The sequence below is a fragment of the Pteropus alecto genome, unplaced genomic scaffold (genome assembly GCF_000325575.1).
Source record: "Pteropus alecto unplaced genomic scaffold, ASM32557v1 scaffold22, whole genome shotgun sequence".
Lineage (NCBI taxonomy): Eukaryota > Metazoa > Chordata > Mammalia > Chiroptera > Pteropodidae > Pteropus > Pteropus alecto.
This window is the reverse complement of record NW_006434839.1, coordinates 10,267,981-10,288,278: the sequence shown is the minus strand read 5'-3', so window position 1 is coordinate 10,288,278 and position 20,298 is coordinate 10,267,981. Positions and strand designations below refer to the sequence as shown.

General features: G+C 43.0%; 1 protein-coding gene across 7 annotated transcripts in view; it reads left to right on the top strand.

Moving 5' to 3' along the window:
- Window positions 1-14,218, top strand: part of FAM71F1 (family with sequence similarity 71 member F1) — an 18,439-nt gene extending 4,221 nt beyond the window's left edge. The window contains exons 3-9 of one of the 7 annotated variants that reach the window (XM_025045964.1): window positions 327-461; window positions 1,768-1,952; window positions 2,980-3,328; window positions 6,733-6,866; window positions 9,281-9,324; window positions 12,164-12,331; window positions 13,363-14,218. In XM_025045964.1, the coding sequence (XP_024901732.1) occupies window positions 1,816-1,952; window positions 2,980-3,328; window positions 6,733-6,866; window positions 9,281-9,324; window positions 12,164-12,331; window positions 13,363-13,697 (1,167 nt within the window). In that variant the 5' untranslated portion in view covers window positions 327-461; window positions 1,768-1,815 and the 3' untranslated portion in view covers window positions 13,698-14,218. Of the gene's footprint in view, window positions 1-326; window positions 716-1,767; window positions 1,953-2,979; window positions 3,329-6,732; window positions 6,867-9,280; window positions 9,325-12,163; window positions 12,332-13,070 lie in introns of all 7 variants that reach the window. The other 6 variants (XM_015588276.2, XM_025045963.1, XM_025045961.1 and 3 more) reach the window with 6 other exon arrangements.
- Window positions 14,219-20,298: the final 6,080 nt, after the last annotated feature.

Genomic DNA, 20,298 nt, shown 5'->3' with positions numbered 1-20,298 from the left:
GGGGGGAGCCTACGTAGTGCAAAGTGTTCGGAGGTTGGGTTTTAAATAAACAGCCCTTAAAACTCTGTGATGGTGGTGGTGGGCGGGCTGCATTAAGAATAAGGGAGGATTGAAAGGCAGGGAGGGTATTTCCTCTTGGCAGCGGAAGGAGCGTCCCAACAGCCTTCCTTCCTTGCTTTCTGCCTGGCTCACGAACTTCTTGGCAAGTTCTGGGGGAGCTGTTTCTCTGGGTCACTAGAAGGGCTGGAGAATGTCAGGGCAGAAACACACCAGCAAAGCACTCTGGAGGAAAAGCGGGGGCTCCCTCTGCATTTCCCTTCCCACAGGCCTGCCCTGATTTTTCATGATGTCATCCATTCATCATTGTGAGCTGATTGGCGGTCCCAGACCTTGGCCAGCTGCCCAATGCCAGGAGAGCAGAGAGAGATCCCAGGACAAATGTGCAGCAGGCCCCTGAGCATGTACGGAAATGTCATCAGTTCCACATAGAAAGACTTGGCGGAAATCGAAGAAGACAGTAAAAGTCACAAGATCCTATCCAACCTTTCCTTCCCTGAATGCCTGGGAAGAATTCAGGGGCCTCTTGCCTGTGGATGGGGAACCAAACCCTGGAGTGGGCCTGGGTGTAGAGGAGGGATTGCTCTGCCAAATGGTTCATTCTGCAGAATTCAACCTGTTTCCTGACTCAGTGGTTTTTGAAAGCAACTTTGTCCAGGTACTCTGGGGTCACTCAGAATGGCACTCCTTGATTCTTTTGAACCTGTTCCCAAAGCGTGACCAGAAGAGCCTATCCCTGGGACTGGAGTGGAGTGAGAACTGAGGCAAGGAGAAGTCAGTGGGCCTGGAATGCAAGGCCACCCTCCTCTGACACCGACTGCAGAGCTCCAGGGCTGCTTCTGTAGACAGGGAGAGAGGTCAAGTGTTCTCTGCTCTGAGTGGAGGATTGTTATTCGAATCTCTCAATTTACTTCCTCCTCCAGGCTGTCGGCCCAAAGCAGATTAACAAAGAGGCAATTTGAGGGTTTTGGAACAGAAAAGCTGATTGGTGAGAGAACAGGATCTGGGTACCCAGAGAGACCTGGGCTCAGAGTCCACTGCTTTCTCAGCAGGTGGCAAGTGAATCCACTGTTGTAAAAGGGGTGGGAATGACCTGAGGATTACATTCAGACACGGGAGGCTAAGGCCTTAGTATAGCAGGTGCTCAGTGCATTTTCGTTTCCCTTCCTGGGCTCTCATTGCCATCAGATGGATCCCAGAATAAACAGAACTTGGGAGTTGCAAGGGAGCTTGCAGCACAGGGAAGGTGCAGGAGATTACAGGGTCCCTCAGAGAAGGGCCAAAGGCCAATTTTTTCAAAGAAAAGCCAGGGAACAGTCTGGGGAGGATTCACAGAGATGGGTCATGTGTCAGGGAACTCCTGGTTTATAGTTCTTGTGGGCAATTGCTAATAGTAAGTAGTTTAAATACTATTACAGTTGTTTAACCTATACAGGTTAAAACAGTGGTTCTCAGCAGCCATTATTTTGCCTTCCAAAACCAGGGGACATTTGGCAGTGTCCGGAGACATTTTTGACTGTCTTGGTGGGGGGTGGGGGTGGGGCATGTAGTGGGTAGAGGCCAAAGATGCTGCTAAACATCCCACAGCGCTCTTGCCAAAAAATTATCCTGCCGGTAATGTGAATATTGCTGAGGTTGAGAAACTTTCAGCTGAAACATACTGGTGCTTCTGCCAAATGCTCAGGCTGTGCCCACGGGGCTGCTTTGCAGGTCAAAAAGGGCAAGGACTGGATCGACATCTACAAAGCCTCCAACACCATGGCCCTCGGAGTGACCTCCTCCGTGCCCTGCCTGCCCCTTCCCAACATCCTCCTCATGGCCAGGGTCAAATGGCACCAGGGGCAGAGCCAGACATGGAACAGACCATCTACAGCCCCAAACATCATCCTGAAGAGGTAAGCAACATCGATGGGAACAAGGACAGGTGGAGGGGGGAGGGTAGACCCAAAGCCAAGGCTGCTTTGTGACTAAACTCAAGGAGAGAGAAAGCAGAGAAGTCATTAGCAGTGATATTAAATTTTTTAAGCAACAGTAGCCCAAGACTGTGGCCACACTGGAAGCATCTAGGTGAGGTGCGGTAAAGGGAGGAATTGTGTAGACAGGACTAAGGAACCAGTCTACATGTTCACTTTCCTTCTTGCTGCACTCATCCCACTGAATTCTTAGGAAATCTCTCTGCCTCTGGCACAGGGGCAAGAAAGCAGTGAGATCTGGCAGATGGAGCTGAGGTTCTAGTCTTTGGTATGCAACTAACTAGGCTCAAATAATGTTTAGTTACTTCCTGCATCCTAGTTTCCCTACTGGTAAAATGAATGGAACTAAGTGTCACTTAGAACTGTAACATAGTGACATCATGCTTGTCCGGGATGAAACAGTCCCTTTTGACGTTTGAGCCTCTTTAAGTAATCTGTAGGGTATTCAAGAGTTTGTAGATATTCCCAGAAGTCCAAGGAAACCCTTCATTTCTTCATGTTGCTTCAATGATAAAACTCTCTATTGTGTTCTGGTGTACCCACGGCAAGTACAGCCCAGCCCCAGCTGACTACTATTTGGCCCAAAGCCAGCTTCCTGAACCTTAGCTCCTTTGGGAAGAGTAATCGAGGCAATAGTGTCAATGAATGGACAAGCTGGACAGTGGGGCCAACTCTGTGGCAGAGAAGAATAGCTCTCCTTGTGCTATCAAGAAGGAAATTGAAAACCCTATGACCCCAGCAACCTAACTCCTAGGCTGCCTCTTTCAAGCAGGATCATGGGACACCATCATGAAAATCATGGCAAGATGGGTGGAGGTTAAAATGCAGACTCCAGGACACAGCCCAGACTTACTGAATCTGAGTTTTAGAGGGTCTGCATTTTAAACAAGCTCTCCAGGTGATTCTGATCTCCCACTCTGCTAAGCATTCTCTCTCCATCTCCCCAAAGCCTCAGTCCTGAAGGAGACACTCCTCGTTTTAATGAAGATAGGGTTGGATCAGAAGCAATGGGGTTGTCGGTGTGTGTCTTCCCTTGTGCCTTCAGGATTCTCCCATTGAAGTTCGTGGAGCTCCAGGTCTATGACCGCCTTCAACGCATCCTGCGGTTGAGAACGGTCACTGAGAAGATCTACTATCTAAGGCTCCACCCTGACCATCCTGAGACCGTCTTCCACTTCTGGATCCGACTAGTTCAAATTCTGCAGAAGGGCCTGTCCATCACCACCAAAGACCCTCGGATTCTTGTCACTCACTGTCTGGTACCCAAGAACACCTGCAGCCCCTCTGGAGACTCTAAGGTAAGTTGGCACCATTGCTGCCTCCAGACAAGGTCAGAGCTGAGCTGTAGGGCGTAGGTGAGCTGGTATGTGCGCACCCTGTGAAGGCAATCCCTGCCTTCAGCCTTTTCCGATCAGCTTTATTGAGGTATAATTTACAATTCACCCACTGTGTACAGTTCAACACTTTCAGTAAATGCATAGACTTGTGCTACCATCACCACAATCTAGTTTTAGAACATTTCCATCACCCTGAAAAATTCCCTGGTGCCCATTTGCACTCATTCTCAGTTCTTCCTTCTCGCCCTAGGCAGCCATTGATCTGTTTTCAGTTTCTGTAAGCTCATATTAGACATTTTATATAAATGGAATTTTACAATATGTATAGTTTTTTGTATCTGGCTTTTTTCACTCGGCCTATTGTTTTTTGGGTTCATCCATATCGAAGCATGGGGCCAACTCGGTGGCAGAGTCACAGACTATCAATAATTCATTTCTTTTAATTGATGAACAGTATTCCATTGTATAGATATGCTCCACTTTGTTTATCCAGTTGATAGATATTTGGATTGTTTCCAGTTTTTTGGCTTTTTTTGAATAATGTTGCCATGAACACTTGTGTACATACAAGTTTTTGTGTAGACACATGTTTTTATTTGTCTTGGGGAGATTCCAAGGAATAAAATTGCTGGGTCATATGGTAAGTTTATGTTTAACTTTAAAAATTTTTGTTTTCCAAAGTGACTGCACCATTTTATATTCCCACCAGCAATGCATGAATGTTTCAGTTTCTCCACGTCCTCACCAACACCGATATTGTCTATCTTTTAGATTAAAGACATTCTAGTGGCTGTGTAGTGGTTTTAATTTGAATTTCCTGGATGGTTAATGATGTTGAGAAACGTTTCATGGGCTTATTAGTCATTTATATATCTTCTTTGGTTAAATGTCTATTTAAATCTTTTGCCTATTTTTAAGTTGGGTTTTGTCTTTTTATTAAGATGTAAGAGTTTTTGTATATTCTGGATACAAGTCCCTTATCAGATAAATGATTTGCAAGTATTTTCTTCTAGTCTGTGAATTGTATTTTCATTTTCTTAATGATGTTTTTTGAGGATCAAAAGATTTTTAACTTCGATGAAGTGCAACATCAATTTTTTCTTTTACTGATCAGGCTTTTGGTGTTGTATTTAAGAACTCTTTTTGTTCAACCCAAAGTCACAAAGGTTTTATCCCATATTTTCTTCTAGGATTTTTATAGATTTAGCTCTTCTATTTAGGTCTACAATACATTTTGAGTTAATATTTGTGTATGGTGTGAGATAAAGGTCTAATTTTTTTTTCTTTTTCAAGTGGATGTACAATTGTCCTGGCACCATTTGTTGAAAAAAACTATCCTTTTCCTCATTGAATTGTCTTGAACACCTTTGTCAAAAATTAACTGACCATAAATGTAAGGATTTATTTCTGGATTCTCAATTCTGTTCCATTCTATTTGCCAGGTCTTGTACAAATACCACAATGTTTTGATTAACGTAGGTTTATAGTAAGTTTTGAAATTGGGTGATGTAGGTCTTCCAATTTTGTCCTTTTTCAAATTATTTGGCTATTCTATGTTCTTTGCATTTTCATATAAATTTTAGGGTCAATTTGTCAATTTCTATAAAATAGCCTGCTGGAATTTTGATAAGGACCTGTTGAATTTGTACATCAATTTGGGGAGAATTCCCATCTTGATGATAATGAGCCTTCCAGTACATGAATATGGAATGTCTTTGCACTCATTTCAATCTTCTTTAATTTCTATTAGCAATGTTTTTGTCACTTTCAGTGTACCAGTTCTTCACTTCTTTTGTTAAATTTATTCCTAAGTATTTTATTGCTGTTAATACTATTGTGGATAGAATTATGTTTTCTTAATTTTATGTTTGCACCATTTATTGATTGATAGTATATAGAAATACAATTGATTTTTGTGTATTAATCTTGTTCATTAGATATAATAGTTTTTGTGGATTCCCTGGGTTTACATACATACATGCATGCATGCATACATACATACATACATACATACATACATACATGTCATCTGCAAATAAAGACAGTTTTATTTCATTTCCAGTTCAGATCCCTTTGTTTATTGCTTATTGTCTTCGCTACAACCTTCAGTACAATGTTTAATAGAAGTGACAAAAGCAGACATCTTGTCTTATTCCCAATCTTAGGGGAAAAACTTTGTCTTTCATTAAGTATAATGCTAACTGTGGAATTTTCGTCAGGTTGAGGAAGTTCCCTTCTATTCCTTGTTTGAGAGTTTTTATCATGAATGGCTATTGGATTCTGTCAAATGTTTTTTTTCTGAATTTATTGAGATGATCATGTGGTTTGTTCTTTATGTTATTGATATACTGTATTACATTAATTGATTTTTTAGATGTTAAATCAATCTTGTGTTCCTGTAATAAATTTCACTTGGTTATGGCGTGCATTTATAATCCCTTTTACATGTTACAAGATTTGGTTTTCTAGCATTTTATTAAGGGTTTTGCATCCATGTTCATTAGAAATATTGGTCTGTAGTTTTCTTGTGATATTCTAGCTTTAGTAATAGGGTAATACTAGCCTCGTTGAATGATTTGAGAAGTGTTCCCTCCTGCTTTATTTTCTGAGTTTGTGAAGAATTGGTATAACTACTTCTTTTAATATTTGATAGAATTCACCAGTGAATCTACCTGGGCCATTTTGCCCCAGGCCTTAGAGTGTGACGTAAAACTGATGAGCTACAACATAAACTCTAAGAAAGCAGGAATTCTTAATCTGTCTTCTTCACTGCTATATCCCCAGTGCATAGCATATAGTTTACATTTGATAAATATTAAATAAATGATTGACTAAATGAATATGAGCAGCTTGCACAGCTGGAACACCTTGGGGCTATCACAAGTGATAGGGAAAAAAGCAATTTTACCTAAGTGTAAAAAGCAATTTAATATAGGATTTCTCTTAGATAAATTAACTTTTAAAACATTCTTATTCTATTTTTTAAACATTTATATTTATTCTACAATAAATATTTGATGCCCCTACATTTAAAAATAAAACCAAGTAGCATAAGCTTTATTAAGGTTTATATGAATAAGCTATTCAATAACATTAAAATATGTTAATAAGAATAGGTTATCTATTAAATTATGTCTAAAGTAGTCAATGACAAATGTTATCCTTAGGGCACCAAAGGATATTTATAACAATACAGGGGGCATAAACAAACAGATATGGCTTTAGCATTGCCTCTCTGAGCAGCTGACATGGCTGCCCAATGGAGCAGTTTCAGTTTTAACGCTTTAAGATCTGGACCACAATATTAGGAAAATGCAGAGACCCTAGGCCTTAACCAGCTGGCTTTGCTTGTTTTTTCCATCTAGTTAGTACAGAAGAAGCTCCAAGCCTCCCAGCCGAGCGAGAGCCTCATGCAGCTGATGGCCAAGGGGGAGAGTGAGGCCCTCTCTCAGATTTTTGCCGATTTGCACCAGCACAACCAGTTCAGTCATAAATTCAGGTATATGACTTAAATCAGGCCAGCCTGACATCCCTTTCTGCGGTCCAGATGGTCTGGGCCGTGAAATCCAAAAACCAAGTAACTTGGTTAACAAGCTCAGGGAGGGGTATGAAATACTGCCACTCAGTATCGGGGCTCACCCTTGACTTAGGGCAACCTTTTCTGGTTCTCTTTGCTTTATTCTCCTTTTCCACATAGCAAGCATAGTGGGCTTGACTCTAGAGGAGACATTTTGTAAAAGACGAAAAGTAACTCTCCAATATTCAGTTAGTAACAGGTGGAAAAGTAAAACCTAGTTTCTAATCCAGTTCCTAGTCCTACTAGAAGTAACCAAAACATTGTTTAAAACATTGTCTACTCACTAGATTCCTTCACCTACTCACCTGGCCTCTACTTGAACTTTATGGAGTGTCTGTGATAATTTTCTCAATGAACAGTCTATTCTGGAAAGCTCCATTGTACAGGCCTATCTTCATGCCTGAGGAAATGTCCTTGTACATATAGACTCTGACTTAGGGTTTGAGTCTTAAAACTGCTTGGTCTGAGGGAGACAGGAGTTGAGAGTACTTAGACCTCTGGGCACCACAACCAGAGAGCAAAGATTAAGTGGTACCCAGGGTCCTAGTGAACTCAATTTGTGGTTTAAAAGAAAAGGAGGAACAGAAATAAGTTAATAAACATCACCGGAACTGTAAAATGAGGTGTCAGAGAGATTTTTGTCACAACAGGGACCAGCAGCTCAGAGATAGTACAACAAAAAGAAAGGTGTCTCTCTGAATAAACTTATCACCAGTAGAGTCAAAGGAGGCAGTCTCTCACAGTGGGTAAGCATTCACACAGGACTGGGTCCAAGTCACTGCTTCAACTATGAGCCCATGGGCACATTGATTAACTCTTCTGGGCCTCAGTTTTCAGATCTGTACAATGGAAATTATGATAGTTCCAACCTTATCCCGTTATTTTCAGGACTAAATGAGCTCAAATCCATGAAGTACTTGATATGCCCTTCAAAATATTTAGAGGCAGATATAAGTCAACTCTCAATAAGTATTAACTTGTATTATTAAGTCTACCTTGGGCTGGAAGTACCAAAGTATTGACACAAGAAAAAAACTTGTTAGTTGCCTGCTGTTAAAGAATTTATAGGGGGATTGTCACTCTACATATCTGTAATTAAGAAATTTCTGAGTAAACTGTCATATTGCTGAGTTGGAAGAATGTTAGACTCTAATAGAGCAAGAAATGTTGAAGCAACTTTTTGTTTCAAAATGTTAAAAAATTTAAGTTTTTAAAATTACTATTTGAAGAACAGCTTCTGTTTATGTTCATTGGCCACAACTCAGTCACATGACCACACTCAGCTGCAAGGGAGGCTGGGAAATGCATTCTCTATAGTGCAGAGCCATGGTGCCCGACATAGAAATAGATGTTCTGCCTCCGAAGGAGAAGGGATGAAGGGATACTGAGGGCCTATGGCAATCTCTGGCACTGACAGCTTTTAATATTTCCAGAAGGTCAGAGACTAAAACCCAAAGGTAAAAGGGTATAGAAAATTGTGCAGATTAAGAGAACGAATGAATGTAAGACTGAGGCTTCATCCTGTGGAATAAGCGTGGTGGGTTTAGAGAAAAAGAAGGAAGTGAGGTGGTGGTAAGAGGCCATAAATTGAAATGAGCAGGGATAGAGCCAGTCAGGGCCTGGGAAGCCATGCAAATGAATTTAGACTTTAATGGAGCCTTATCACCTTTCAAACTGGGAAGCGATGTGATCCAATTTACATGTTGAAAAGGTCATGCTGGCTGTCGCATTGACAGTTGATTTGAAGAGGGGGAGAGTAGGTGTGGTGAGACCAGCCAGGAAGCTATGGCAACCTAGTCTGGTTCTCCCGTACAAAGCAGATCAGAGGGATGTAAGAAACAAAAATAATAATAATTTGTGCTTTGCTGTTATCTCAGTAATTGCTTTGTAGAGACATTTAGTTTCTTCTGTTTGATTCTCCAGAACGAAGCCCTATGTGATGACTTTTCTCTTCATCCAGGCAGGCTCTGGTTGCAATTACATCAGTTTTCGCACATTGGCAACAATGTGCAACTTACAGCAAATAAAATAAATGGCTGAGAGGCAGGACCAAACAGATGGAGTCTTACCCAGTCCTCTTCAGCAAAATCAGCATCTTGGTTTCTGCTCCTCACCCTCCTCCCCAGCCCCACTTCCCCTCCCCTATTTTTCCTTCTGGTACTTTAATATGTGTCACCCACCCAATATAGCCACAGCTGGCCTCTTTCAGATTTATATCTGTCTCTAAAGCTTTTGCGTCAGGAAAAATATAACTAGCAACAAGATTTAAAATGAGAATTTCATGCTCTATTTTTTTCCTTTTGACCTTCATTTCCTTGATTCTGAAATGGCTGGAGTTCCAGGAGCAGCAAAAAGATGGAGACCAAAAAGAACATCTCAGGTAATGGAGGGCACAGGTCACCCGTTTTTCCGAGAACTCTCTGCTCTGCAGATGTGCGAATAAAACCCCCTCCAGCTCTCCATCCCAACTTTACTAGAGCTGTCACGATGTCTTTTCATAGCTTAGTGTGAGTTCCTCTAGGCTCTTTGGCACCCATAGTCAATTTGGCACCGAATCCTATCAATTTTTCTTTGAAATGTTTCCTATATCTTTACTTCATTTCTGCCCCCACAGACCCTACCCTAGTCCACCTTATCACCTCTTGCCTGGACGACTGCAGCAATCTTCTAATTCATTCATTCATTCGCTCATTCAGAAACATGCACTGAGCACTTGGTAAGTGCCAAACACTGTCGAAGGCTTTGGAGTCCCAATGAAGAAAGACATAGTACCCACTTCAAGGGGTTTATAACTTAGCAGAATCAGATAGCTAAATCCCCAAATTATATAACCTCTACTTCCAGGCAGCATTCAAAAGCCCACGCCTGGGGTGACTTAGGGGCACAAAGATGGAGGTGCCTCACTCTTCCCAGGAAGCTGTCTTGGAGGGCTGGGTCATAGAGGATGAGGACAAGTGGGCTGGTCAAAGAAGATGAGGCAGGGCATTCTGGGAAGAGACAGAGTCTGTGTGAGAGAACATGACACATTCTGAAAACAGCAGCCAGTCCTCTGTTTATTTCCAGTTCTAGTTTACCCCGAATCCACCCGTTTTGGCATGCATGACTCTACATTACATTAACTTCCCCTCCCTTATCCATCTTGCCTGATTACTTTTTCCTCCTCAAAAAGAGGCCTCTGCCTCATCGCCTTCTCAAGCCCAAATCTTCTGCTCTATCACACCTTAGCTATCCTTCCCCATGACTTATTCCCCCTCTGCACCCTCCCCATGATGGTGCACTCTAAATCCTACTGATCTTTCCATATAATCAAACACCTTCCTGCCCAGATGAATCTTTCTTTGGTCATAACCTCTCTTACATTATTCTCTAATTGTTTCATAGATTTTAATCTCGTTTCTTCAACCAATACTATTTTTTTTTTTTTATGACTCTTAATTATCCACAGTGGCAAGCACCAGGCTGGGGACACAATAGGAGCTCAGTAAATATCTGTGCACCATGCCACTAATAAATTATTCCTCCAAATTGGCTCAGGAGGCAGCCAGAATATCATGTTATATTTAGAAATTTAAAGGAGTGTGTAGATCCCAGGGGAGCTCTGCCAACTTCCGTCCAAACCAGAGATTATAAACTCAGATGTCTACAAGAGGCACAAATGAATAAAGAGTCTTAAGTATAAGAGATGGATATAAGAGATGGTTGGCTTTTCTCTCAACTCTATTATAAGTAAAACAAACAAACAAACAAACAAACAACTGGACTGATACTTGGTTTCAGCATTGAAGAGACAATAGGCAGTGGTGGGGACAGTGGCAATGAGACAGTGAGGTTTCAATTCAGGCTTCAATTAATTGTTTCCATACTGTTGCCCGATACTCTAATTTTTCAAGAGAAGCCAAAATTCTGTATTTTTATGCTATATATTCCCCACCCATAAAAAATTAAAGCACAGTATAGGCCCAGTTAGTGGGCAAACATAACATATTTATCTACATGTAGGCCAAATTCAGCCTGAAGGCTGATAGATAGTTCATAGCCCCGTTCTAAATGGTGAGTGGAGCCGATGCTGGCCCACACTTTTTCCAAGTCTACAAATGCTTTCTCATGTTGTGTGACTGAAATATGATGGTGATTCAGTCCTGTCTTTACACATACATTCAATGGCGCGTGTGTGCGCACGCGCACACACACACACATACGCACACGCACACACACCATACCCCGTGAGGTTAGGGTTGAGGAATACAGAAGTAGAGAATGTTTCTGAGACTTGAGAGAACAGCTAGAATTTCAGGGGCCCAGGATATCACAAGAACTACCACTCCCAAGATGTCCCTTGGCTGATTTCAATTAATCATCCTGGAATGTCCTCAGGATGCTTCCTTTCCTTAGAGCTGAAGAAAGCCCTCTTTTCTCTTTGGGCCAAGTAGTGTGCCCTTCCAGTTTGGAAGGACGGTCACACCTCGGCCTCTTGGAACTTTTGGATGAAAAGAGAGAGGGAGAGCTACATTTGGGAAAACCAGCATCCCAAAGCTTGCCTGTGTGGCTAAACCTTCCATCTGCCTGTCAGCAGGTGGTGTGGCCTATTGCAGTACTTCCCAAACTTGAATGTACGTGCAGACAGTCCCCTGAGGGTCATGTTAAAATATAGATTCTGATTCAGTGGATCTGAGTGGACCTAAAACTGTGTATTTCTAACATGCTCCCTGGTGATGCCAAACCTGCTGGGCTGCAAACCACCCTTTGAGTAGCTGAAGCCAAGTGGATCAAGAGCAGGCTCTGGCTTAAGGCCATCTGGGTTCAAGGCCATAGCCAGTTCAGCTAGCTGAATCTCTTGGGGGCAAATTCACTCAGTTAACCTCGCCAAGTCAGGTTGGTTCCCTCCTTTTATTGGCACTGTCTTGTTCACGCAACGTAGTGGTAAAAACATGGGCTCTGGAGCCAGGCTGCCTGGCTTTGAATCTTATCTCTGCCTTTTCATTCTGTGACCATGGGTAAGTTACTTAACCTCGCTGGGTCTCAGATTCCTCATCTTTAACATGGGGACTATGGCAACACTGACCTCTCGGGATCATTGTGAGGATTAAACGAGCATTAATGCACATAATTGTTTGGAACAGTGCGTGGCCCATAATAAGCACCCCACAAATGTTGACTGTAATCCATGAGCATGCTCTGCGAATTCAAGTATAAACAAATGTATTCCCTTTTTGTCCTAGCAAAAGATACTCCCAGTGAAGACGGCATCCCGTGCACCCGTGACCTCAGTTGGAGGAATTCCTTCACCTACGGAGAGTGGGAAAGAGAGAACCCCTCTGGGCCGCAGCCCCTCTCACTCCTCAGCACTCTGGCAGCCTCCACGGGGCTGCAGCTGGCCCCACTCGTAGGTACAGTCACGGGATTGGTCTGGCCGCCTCCATGGGACAGGCCTGGAGTTCGACCTCAGGCCTGGATTTAGATCTTGGGGTCCTGAGGGTGCTCCCAGAAGCTATGGGGTGGGAATGAGGGGGGGGACCAGCCACACCGCCTCAGCGCTCTTTTTACCTGCCCTGTCTTCTCTGCCTCCAATTGAGCTGAGTGAGTCCCCACAGGCCCCTAGGTGTTCCTGCAAAGTGGCTCTGAAGGGAATAGAGATCAGGATGACACTGTGTCACTAGAGCTGCTTTCTCCCTGCTGGGCGATGTCATGAGGGCTGCCTCTGCAGTTTCCGTGGACTCTTGCTTTGAGGTGGTGGGGAGCTGGCTCTCTCTTTTCCTTTCCAGACCTTTTGGGGAGCCCCAACTCTCTGCTTCAGAGAGTAAGAGGGATCTAGGCCAGGAGTGGGGAGTGGGCCAAGCTCTTATCTCTCCAAGCTCCAAGGTTCACGCATCTATCCATGTATTCATTTAACAAACATTCGTTAACTATTACTTATGTGCCTGTCTGGCCAGAGATAAGTCCCTAAAGAAGGTAGAGTGCTTTATGTTTTCTGAAGTGAAATATTATTAATAAACCACCACCTCTTATAAAATATCTGTTATTAATAGTTGACAATTTAAAAATTCACAGTAAGTGTCTATGTGCCCACAAAAGAGCTTTGTAGGCAAGTTATATCTTATTGAATATTTTCATCTCCTACACTAACAGGAAATTCTATTTGAGCCACCCTTTCACACTGGGGAGAATCTAAGCAGCCCTCACCAATACTACCCTTCAACATTAAGCTTTCTGAGGGGCCATCTGGATGAAGGGAAGGGGAAAGCTGCAACTAAGGACACACTAGAATCATCTCATGCCGATAGCATAGCTTTCCTTGGAGAACCATTTGGGAGCATGGCTTCTGGATGAGAAGCATCCTTCCAGCGTTATTCCAGCACGTAACTTCATGATCTCTCCACCACACATCATCACAGCTCCCCTTCCTTCCCCTGCTGGGCAGGCACAAGAAGATATGCTCTCAGAGGGGACAGGACCAAGAGATGGAGAGAAGGAAAGAAAGGGAAGCAGGACCAGAGGAGAGGTGGAAGAGAACGAAATGGAGATGAAGAGGAAGTTGGAGAAGAAGGGAGATACAGAGAGGTGGTAAGAAAAGGAAACAGAAGAGATTTGGGAGAGAAGCTGAACAGGACTAGAGAAGAAATACACCTGAGAGATGCCTCACCCAGCTTCTATTTATCTAATTTAAAACTTGAAAGTAAGGCCATATACCAAAAAAGAAATTTGTTTTCTTCTCTGCTCAGACTACTCTGGATGAGTACGAGGGGCCGGAAATGAATTCCAGCCAAGGGCCTCTCTATAAATTTCCCTTTTTGCCAATATATATTTTTTTGTTAGTCCCTCTTTTCTCATTCAAGTTTTGGCCTTTAAATTCCTTAACCCATTCTCTAACTTGGACTCGCTAGCCTGGCCTTGTTCCAAATGGAGGTTTGGGTTTGAGGCTTCAGAAAGGTTCCTTGCAGGAGGTGATCAGACAAGGTGTGCGAGACAGGGGATATTTCTCTTTCGTGTTCGAACTTTCTAAGTTTGCTAATGTCTCAGCCCTACAAACACTGGCTCAATTTCTTTTGCATATGACAGCCCTTAAAATGTCAACACACCTTGTTAGCGCTTATTAAATTATCAATTCCAAGACAAGAGATACAGGCTCAAAGCACAGGTAAAATCGGAGGTTCACAAATTATAGATCAAGAGAGTCACCAAGGAGTGTCTTTCAGGTGGCCCATGGACCAGCCTCTTTGTTTAAAATGTGCAATATTTCACATTCAATAAAAACCAGACTGTGAGTATTTCAGAAAGGCTGCCCGGTCTTTGATTGGAAAGTGTTTTCAGATGTCTCGTTTTGATTTAAGGTTTCCTAAGAGGTTCTTTTTCTTCACTGAAAATTTTCAGACGGAAATTGTTGGAGAGATAAAAAGTAAGCTCCTAGATCACCGTCTTGCCTTCCAAGGATGAATGAGGTCCTAATTCTTGGTGATTTTAAATCTACATAGATGACCCTTCCTGTACCCTGGTCAGTGTTCCTTGATTGCTGCCCAATGGTCCCATCCCCCACCCTCCTCAGCCACTGACTTCCTGATCTTACCCTAGAGTTTGTCATTAATAACTGTACCCCACCTCATTATTTCTGTTCTCCAGCTATACCGCCTCCTATCTATTCCCCCGAGTCCAATAACCCTTCGACCCCACCAGTCCTACCATACATCGCTCCTCCTGGGTTTTCACTGTCCCTCAGTCTCCTCGCGTCCTCATTTCCCTCCCCTCAAGCCTAGATTCCGTGATGAATCATTATTATTATCACGCCCTTGCATGCACCTCAACACCTTTAAAAAAAAAAAAGTCAGTATCAAAATTCTGTAAACTGGACCCAGCTCCAAACACATTAATGCTATGCATAGTCCCTTCCTCAAATCTATACCCGAGTTCGGCCACTCGTGAAAGTTTACATGTGTCTCTCCATTCTTAAGTATGCGCCCCCAACAGCATGTCAACACTTCTGTGTCTCTTTCACTTCATTCTATTCACTTGTCTACGTCCAACTCTCCACCAACTCTATGCCTGTACCACGCTGCTGAGCTTTCTCCTGGAGAAAACCACATGACATACTAACCAGTCTCACCTCAAAGTCATAATCACAAGCCTCAAGAGGTTCCTTAATGGTACCGGGGGTTCATCCTGTGTTTCCTTCATCCATTCTCTCTGCTGAATGGCCATTTCACATCTTCACATCAGTGCCCTCTGATGACTCAGTTTCCCATCTCCCTGAGAACATAGAAACAACCGAAAGAGAACTCCAAGCACTCACCACGTCTATCATTTACCCAGAACCAGACCTACAGATCTAGCTTCTCTCCTCATTACTACAGAAGAACTGTCTCCACTGGAAGCAAAGTCCAACACTTTTCCTCTTGTACTGGATCTCATACCATCTTGTCTACTCAAGGACATTCCTCCAGCAACTCTCCTTTCTTTGCCCTTCATCATCAATTTTGTCCTCACTCCTAGAATCTTCACACCGGCAATGAACAAGCTGGTGTTTCTTCTAAACGCACTGTTATTTCTTCCATCTAAAAACAGAACGAAATCAAAGAAAACCTCTCTGGGCCCCTCTGCCCCCTCTGCTCCATTTTCTCCACTCCTTTATAGTAAATTCTTTGAAAGAGTTTCCAAATTCTTGCTTCTCGTTCTCTTTTGAACTCCTCCAGTAGGGTTTTGCACCCATTACCCCAGTAAACCTGATCCAACAGTGCTCAAGCTGATGGCCAACATTTCACTGTTAGTGGCATGTGACATGTGATTACCCCTCGAAACCCTCTCTTCACTTGGAGTCTAGAACACTACACTCTCCTGGTTTTCCTCCTCCTCCACTGGCTTTTCTTCTGAGTTTCCTTTGCTGATTCATTCTCATCGACACTCCCTCTGCTCCCCGCACCCCGCACCACCATCTCTGAAAATTAGAAATTTCCAAGACTCAGTCCTTGGGTCTCTTCTAATCAACCCCATGGCTTTCCCACCACATAAATACCAATTACTCCCCAATTTTTACCTCTCATTCAGACCTCTGTGAACTCCAGGGATACATATCCAACTGCCTACTTGACATCTCCATCTGAATGTCTAATAGGCATCTCAACATATCTAAAACTAATCTCTCAATATGATCCCTCAAAACTTTCTCCCCCTAACATCTTCTCCATCCTGGTTTTCTAGTTGCTCAAAACCTCGGAGTTATCCTTGATTCCTCTTGTTTTCTCCACACCATTTCCAACCCACTAGGAAATCCTTTTAAATTACTTTCAAAATATATTCAGAATCTGACTCTTCTCACTATTTCCACTGATACCGCTCTGGACCAAGCCATCTTAATCATCATCGACATTGTTGCAAAAGCCTTCTAAGTGGACTCCTTGCTTCTAGCCTCAATCTCTTCAGTCTAATGTGACCCTTTTAAAATTTTAGATCATGTCATTTCTCTACTCAGAACCTTTCAATGGCGTCCCATCTGTATTAGGGTAATGCTAGCTCTGTAAAAGATAAACTTCAATATATCAGTGGCATAAAATAACCAACAGAAGTTCATTTGTCACTCACAAAGTCTGAAAAGGGAATTCCTGTTCAGTGAGTGGTTCTTAACAGGAACCTTGGTTCCTTCCATCTTCTGACTCTGCCATCTGTGCTACATGGCTTCTAGGGTGGCCACAGAATGAGGGAGAGCCTGAAGAATCACACGTGGCAGATTTGTATGGCCGGTGTTGTAAGTAGCAGACATCATTTCCTCCTCTCTTCCATTGGCCAGAGCTCAGTCGCCTGGCCACACTTCAAGGGAGGTTGGGAAATGTAGTCCTGCTGTAGTCACAGGGTGAAGAGGACACAGTTTGGTAAATAGCCAGTCTCTTCCATGCCATCTCATTCATAGCCAAAGTCTTTATGATACCCTAAAGGCCCTATATGGCGTCCCGCCCCACCCTTCCCCCATCCCTGATACTACTCTGACTTCGGGTCCTCTCCTCTCCTCAGTTCCTACACTGCAGTCACACTAGCTTCCGGCTGTTCCTCAAACACTCCAAGCACGCTTCAACTTAGGGCCCTTGCCCTTGTTGTTCCCCTTTCCTGGAACATTCTTCACCACCTTCAGATGTTCACTCACATGTCACTTTCTTCACGATCCTTCCCTGGCCACCCTTTCTAAGACTGCAAAACTACTCCAGATAGTCCCAACACTCACTTTTCTCCTTTCTGCTTTATGTTAGCTCTAAACACCTATTACCACCTCTCATCCTATGTATTTTGCTTTTTTATCTTTTTTATTAACTACATACCAGAATGTAAGCACCATTGTGTTTACTGATGTCTCCCCAGTGCCTAGAACAGCATCTGGCTCACAGGAAACAAAATACTCATTTGTGGAATGAATGTTTAGTAATACTATGTGAGCAGAGTTGGAATGCTTGAAGAACATCAGTCTTTCAAGGTTGGTATTGTTATACCTGCCATAAACAGTCCTTCAGTGCTCTCAGAGACAGAATCCAGGGCTAGGTGGCCTTGGGTACATTCGAGGTGACATTTATTATGAATGTCACCAACCCAACTCCTTTTCCTCTTCCACCTACCTTCTAACTCTGGTGCCCCCAGGTGGCCTACTCTGCATGTCTCTCCTCAAAAAGCACTTTTGTTCTCATGGCTCCATCAGCTGCCTCCTGGCCAATGGCCCTTCTAAGTATCTCCTCCAGCCTATTTGTTCTTTCTTTTTAGATATTCTGCTATCACCTTATACTTACCATGTCTGGAATATAACTCATTATTTCCCTCATCTTCCACTCATCTTGCTAATTCTCCCAGTTTTCATGATTAAAACCTTAAATTTTTGAGTACTCTCTTATTTTTTCATCCAAGCAGTCACTAAGTCCAGAACTTATTATTTCCACTTAAAATTTTTTTTCTCATGTATAAGTAAGTGTTCCTCTCCATTTCCCTTGCTCTGCCTAGGCCAGGCCCTATCCACAGGGAACATCAGGGTCGGGGGACCCCATCTCTGGCAGAGTCTCACTACCTTACCCAGCCTCCTCTACGACATTGCCAAGATGGGTGGCTCTCCCACTAGGCTGCGGTTTCTTGAGGGCAGAGACTATGTCCTATTCATTGTGGGTTCATCAGCACCTAGCGCAGTACCTGACTTCAAGGAGGCATTTTTAAAATACTTTTTAAAATACCTCCTGATGCAGCCTGTTTTATGATGAATCTACAAAAGAAGCACTATCAATCTCGTTTCACCTCTTCTGTAGACACAAGCTTAGAAACCTTCAGAAGAAGACCCGCAATTCCCATGGCCTTCAGCTCAGGCTCCTCAGATTGTTAAGACCTTCCATTACCTATAAAATTTACCATCTATGCTTTCCCTTCATGCCCTCCTCTACCCCTCTTTTTCTTACCTCCCTCATTGCATACCTGACCTGAAAATTTACCTCGCATACTGTCCCCTACTTGCCTCTGTTCTTCTTATTACTCTTGCTGAATAGTGCATTCAAGACTGCCTTAGTCTAGCCTGAGTCATACCTTCTTAGGAAGCCCTCTCTGGCTACCACCAAGGACCACTGTCACTCTTTGGTCTGAATTCCAGAAACATTAGTTGTCAGCCTCTCATCTCAGTGCTTAAAAATAACGTCTAAGTTTTTAACTCTTTCATGAGCATACTACTTGTCTCAACTGGATTTTAAAGTACAGAGGTTTTATGTGCTAAGAACACAGTAGGTTTATATTCCATTTGTGTTGCAAACATAGTAGCCCTCATTTAATATGTGTTTTCATAACATGAAGATAAATAAGTAAATAATTTCCTGTGTTCTTCTTAAATCAGGGACATGTGTCTGTTCTCTTAACATTATTTAAGCATTTATTTTGAACTGGGTGGTAAGCTCAGAGCTGTAGATACAAAAAAGAATAAGGCGAGTCTCTACCCCAGAGACTAGACTGGAGGAGGACATATGAATAAGCAGCATTTTGTACCAAAATTTGGCAAACAAATTGTACTGAAGATACAAATTGCTACAAAGGCAAATAAGGGAGGAATTATTATGCCTAATGGGGTCAGGAAAAGCTTCTAGAGCTAACATCTGAACCGGGATGTCTATGAACTGGAACTTTTATTGACATTCACAAGGCAGAGAATCTGGAAAAATGCACTTATTCCAGGTGTAGCAAATCACTTGATGAAAGACCGTAGAGAGATGAAAGGGTGGACTGTGAGGGAACACCAAGATGACAGTGGCCAGAGAGCAAGATATGTGAAAAAGAGCATGGGAGATAAAGCAGAAAGATACACAGCAGCCAAGGGTAAAGAGCCTGCTGTAGACTACCTTATCATGGTAGTAGCACTGAAGTAAAAGAAGTTGGGGTTGTTCAATACGGTTAGTGATTGACACAGTCGATGTAAGAAACATCCAAACCTGTAGAAAATTTTTGAGTTTATTTGAGCCAAACTGATGACAATTACTGGGAAGCAAAATCTCAATCGTTTGAGAAAATGCTCTGGAAAATGGCAGTTTTGCAGCTTACTTTATACGTTAGAATTAAAGGATTAGTTGTAAGGAGGGTTACATGAAATCCATTGGTGGTAGATTAAGGGGGTGGGAGAAAACAAAGTGTGTGGGGGAATCTCTGGGATTGGATAAAAAGGCAAAAATCGAGCAACATATACTTCTTTTACATTGGTGAGTACAGGATAGTTATGGATAGTTAATTACCATTTACAGCACATAGAGATTGTATGCGGGGAACAAGAGAACAAGGAGAGGTTCGGGGGTCTCATGCTCTGCTGCCCTCTTTGAGGGGTCCGGGAGAGTACACTGACATTTCTAGGGCATGTTATTATCTTCGATGCAAAAAGACAATAGATGGGCTCACTTAAGGTAAAGATTTGACCTTTATCAAGGAAGCCATAGGCTTAGGATGTGACTACTTGCCATGACTCGCTTATAGCTAGGAATTTTTATGTTTAGACCATCCTATGTGGTCACTTTTGGTCTGAGTTCAGAAGGTCCACCATACAGAGTTTGTCAGATTTAGTATGTGGCCCATTTATCCTTCACAACACAGTTGGATTAATTCAGCCCTAGATGCTAGTGGACATTAACTAGAAAGATAATTCTAGAAGCCCTGTGAAGACCCAGTCACAGGCGCTGTGAGCTAGGACACGGAAGCCAGGCAGCCACGCCCACAAGCCGCAGGGAGTAGGGGCCTGGAGCCGCCATCCCAACAAGACCCAGGACTACAGTAGGGCTGGAATTCGGTCCACGCAACTAGGCGCGCTGGCGGGGACGTGGCGCTTTCCAGCCAATCATGGCTATGCGACTGCTGGACCAATGGCTGCCCAGGACGATTT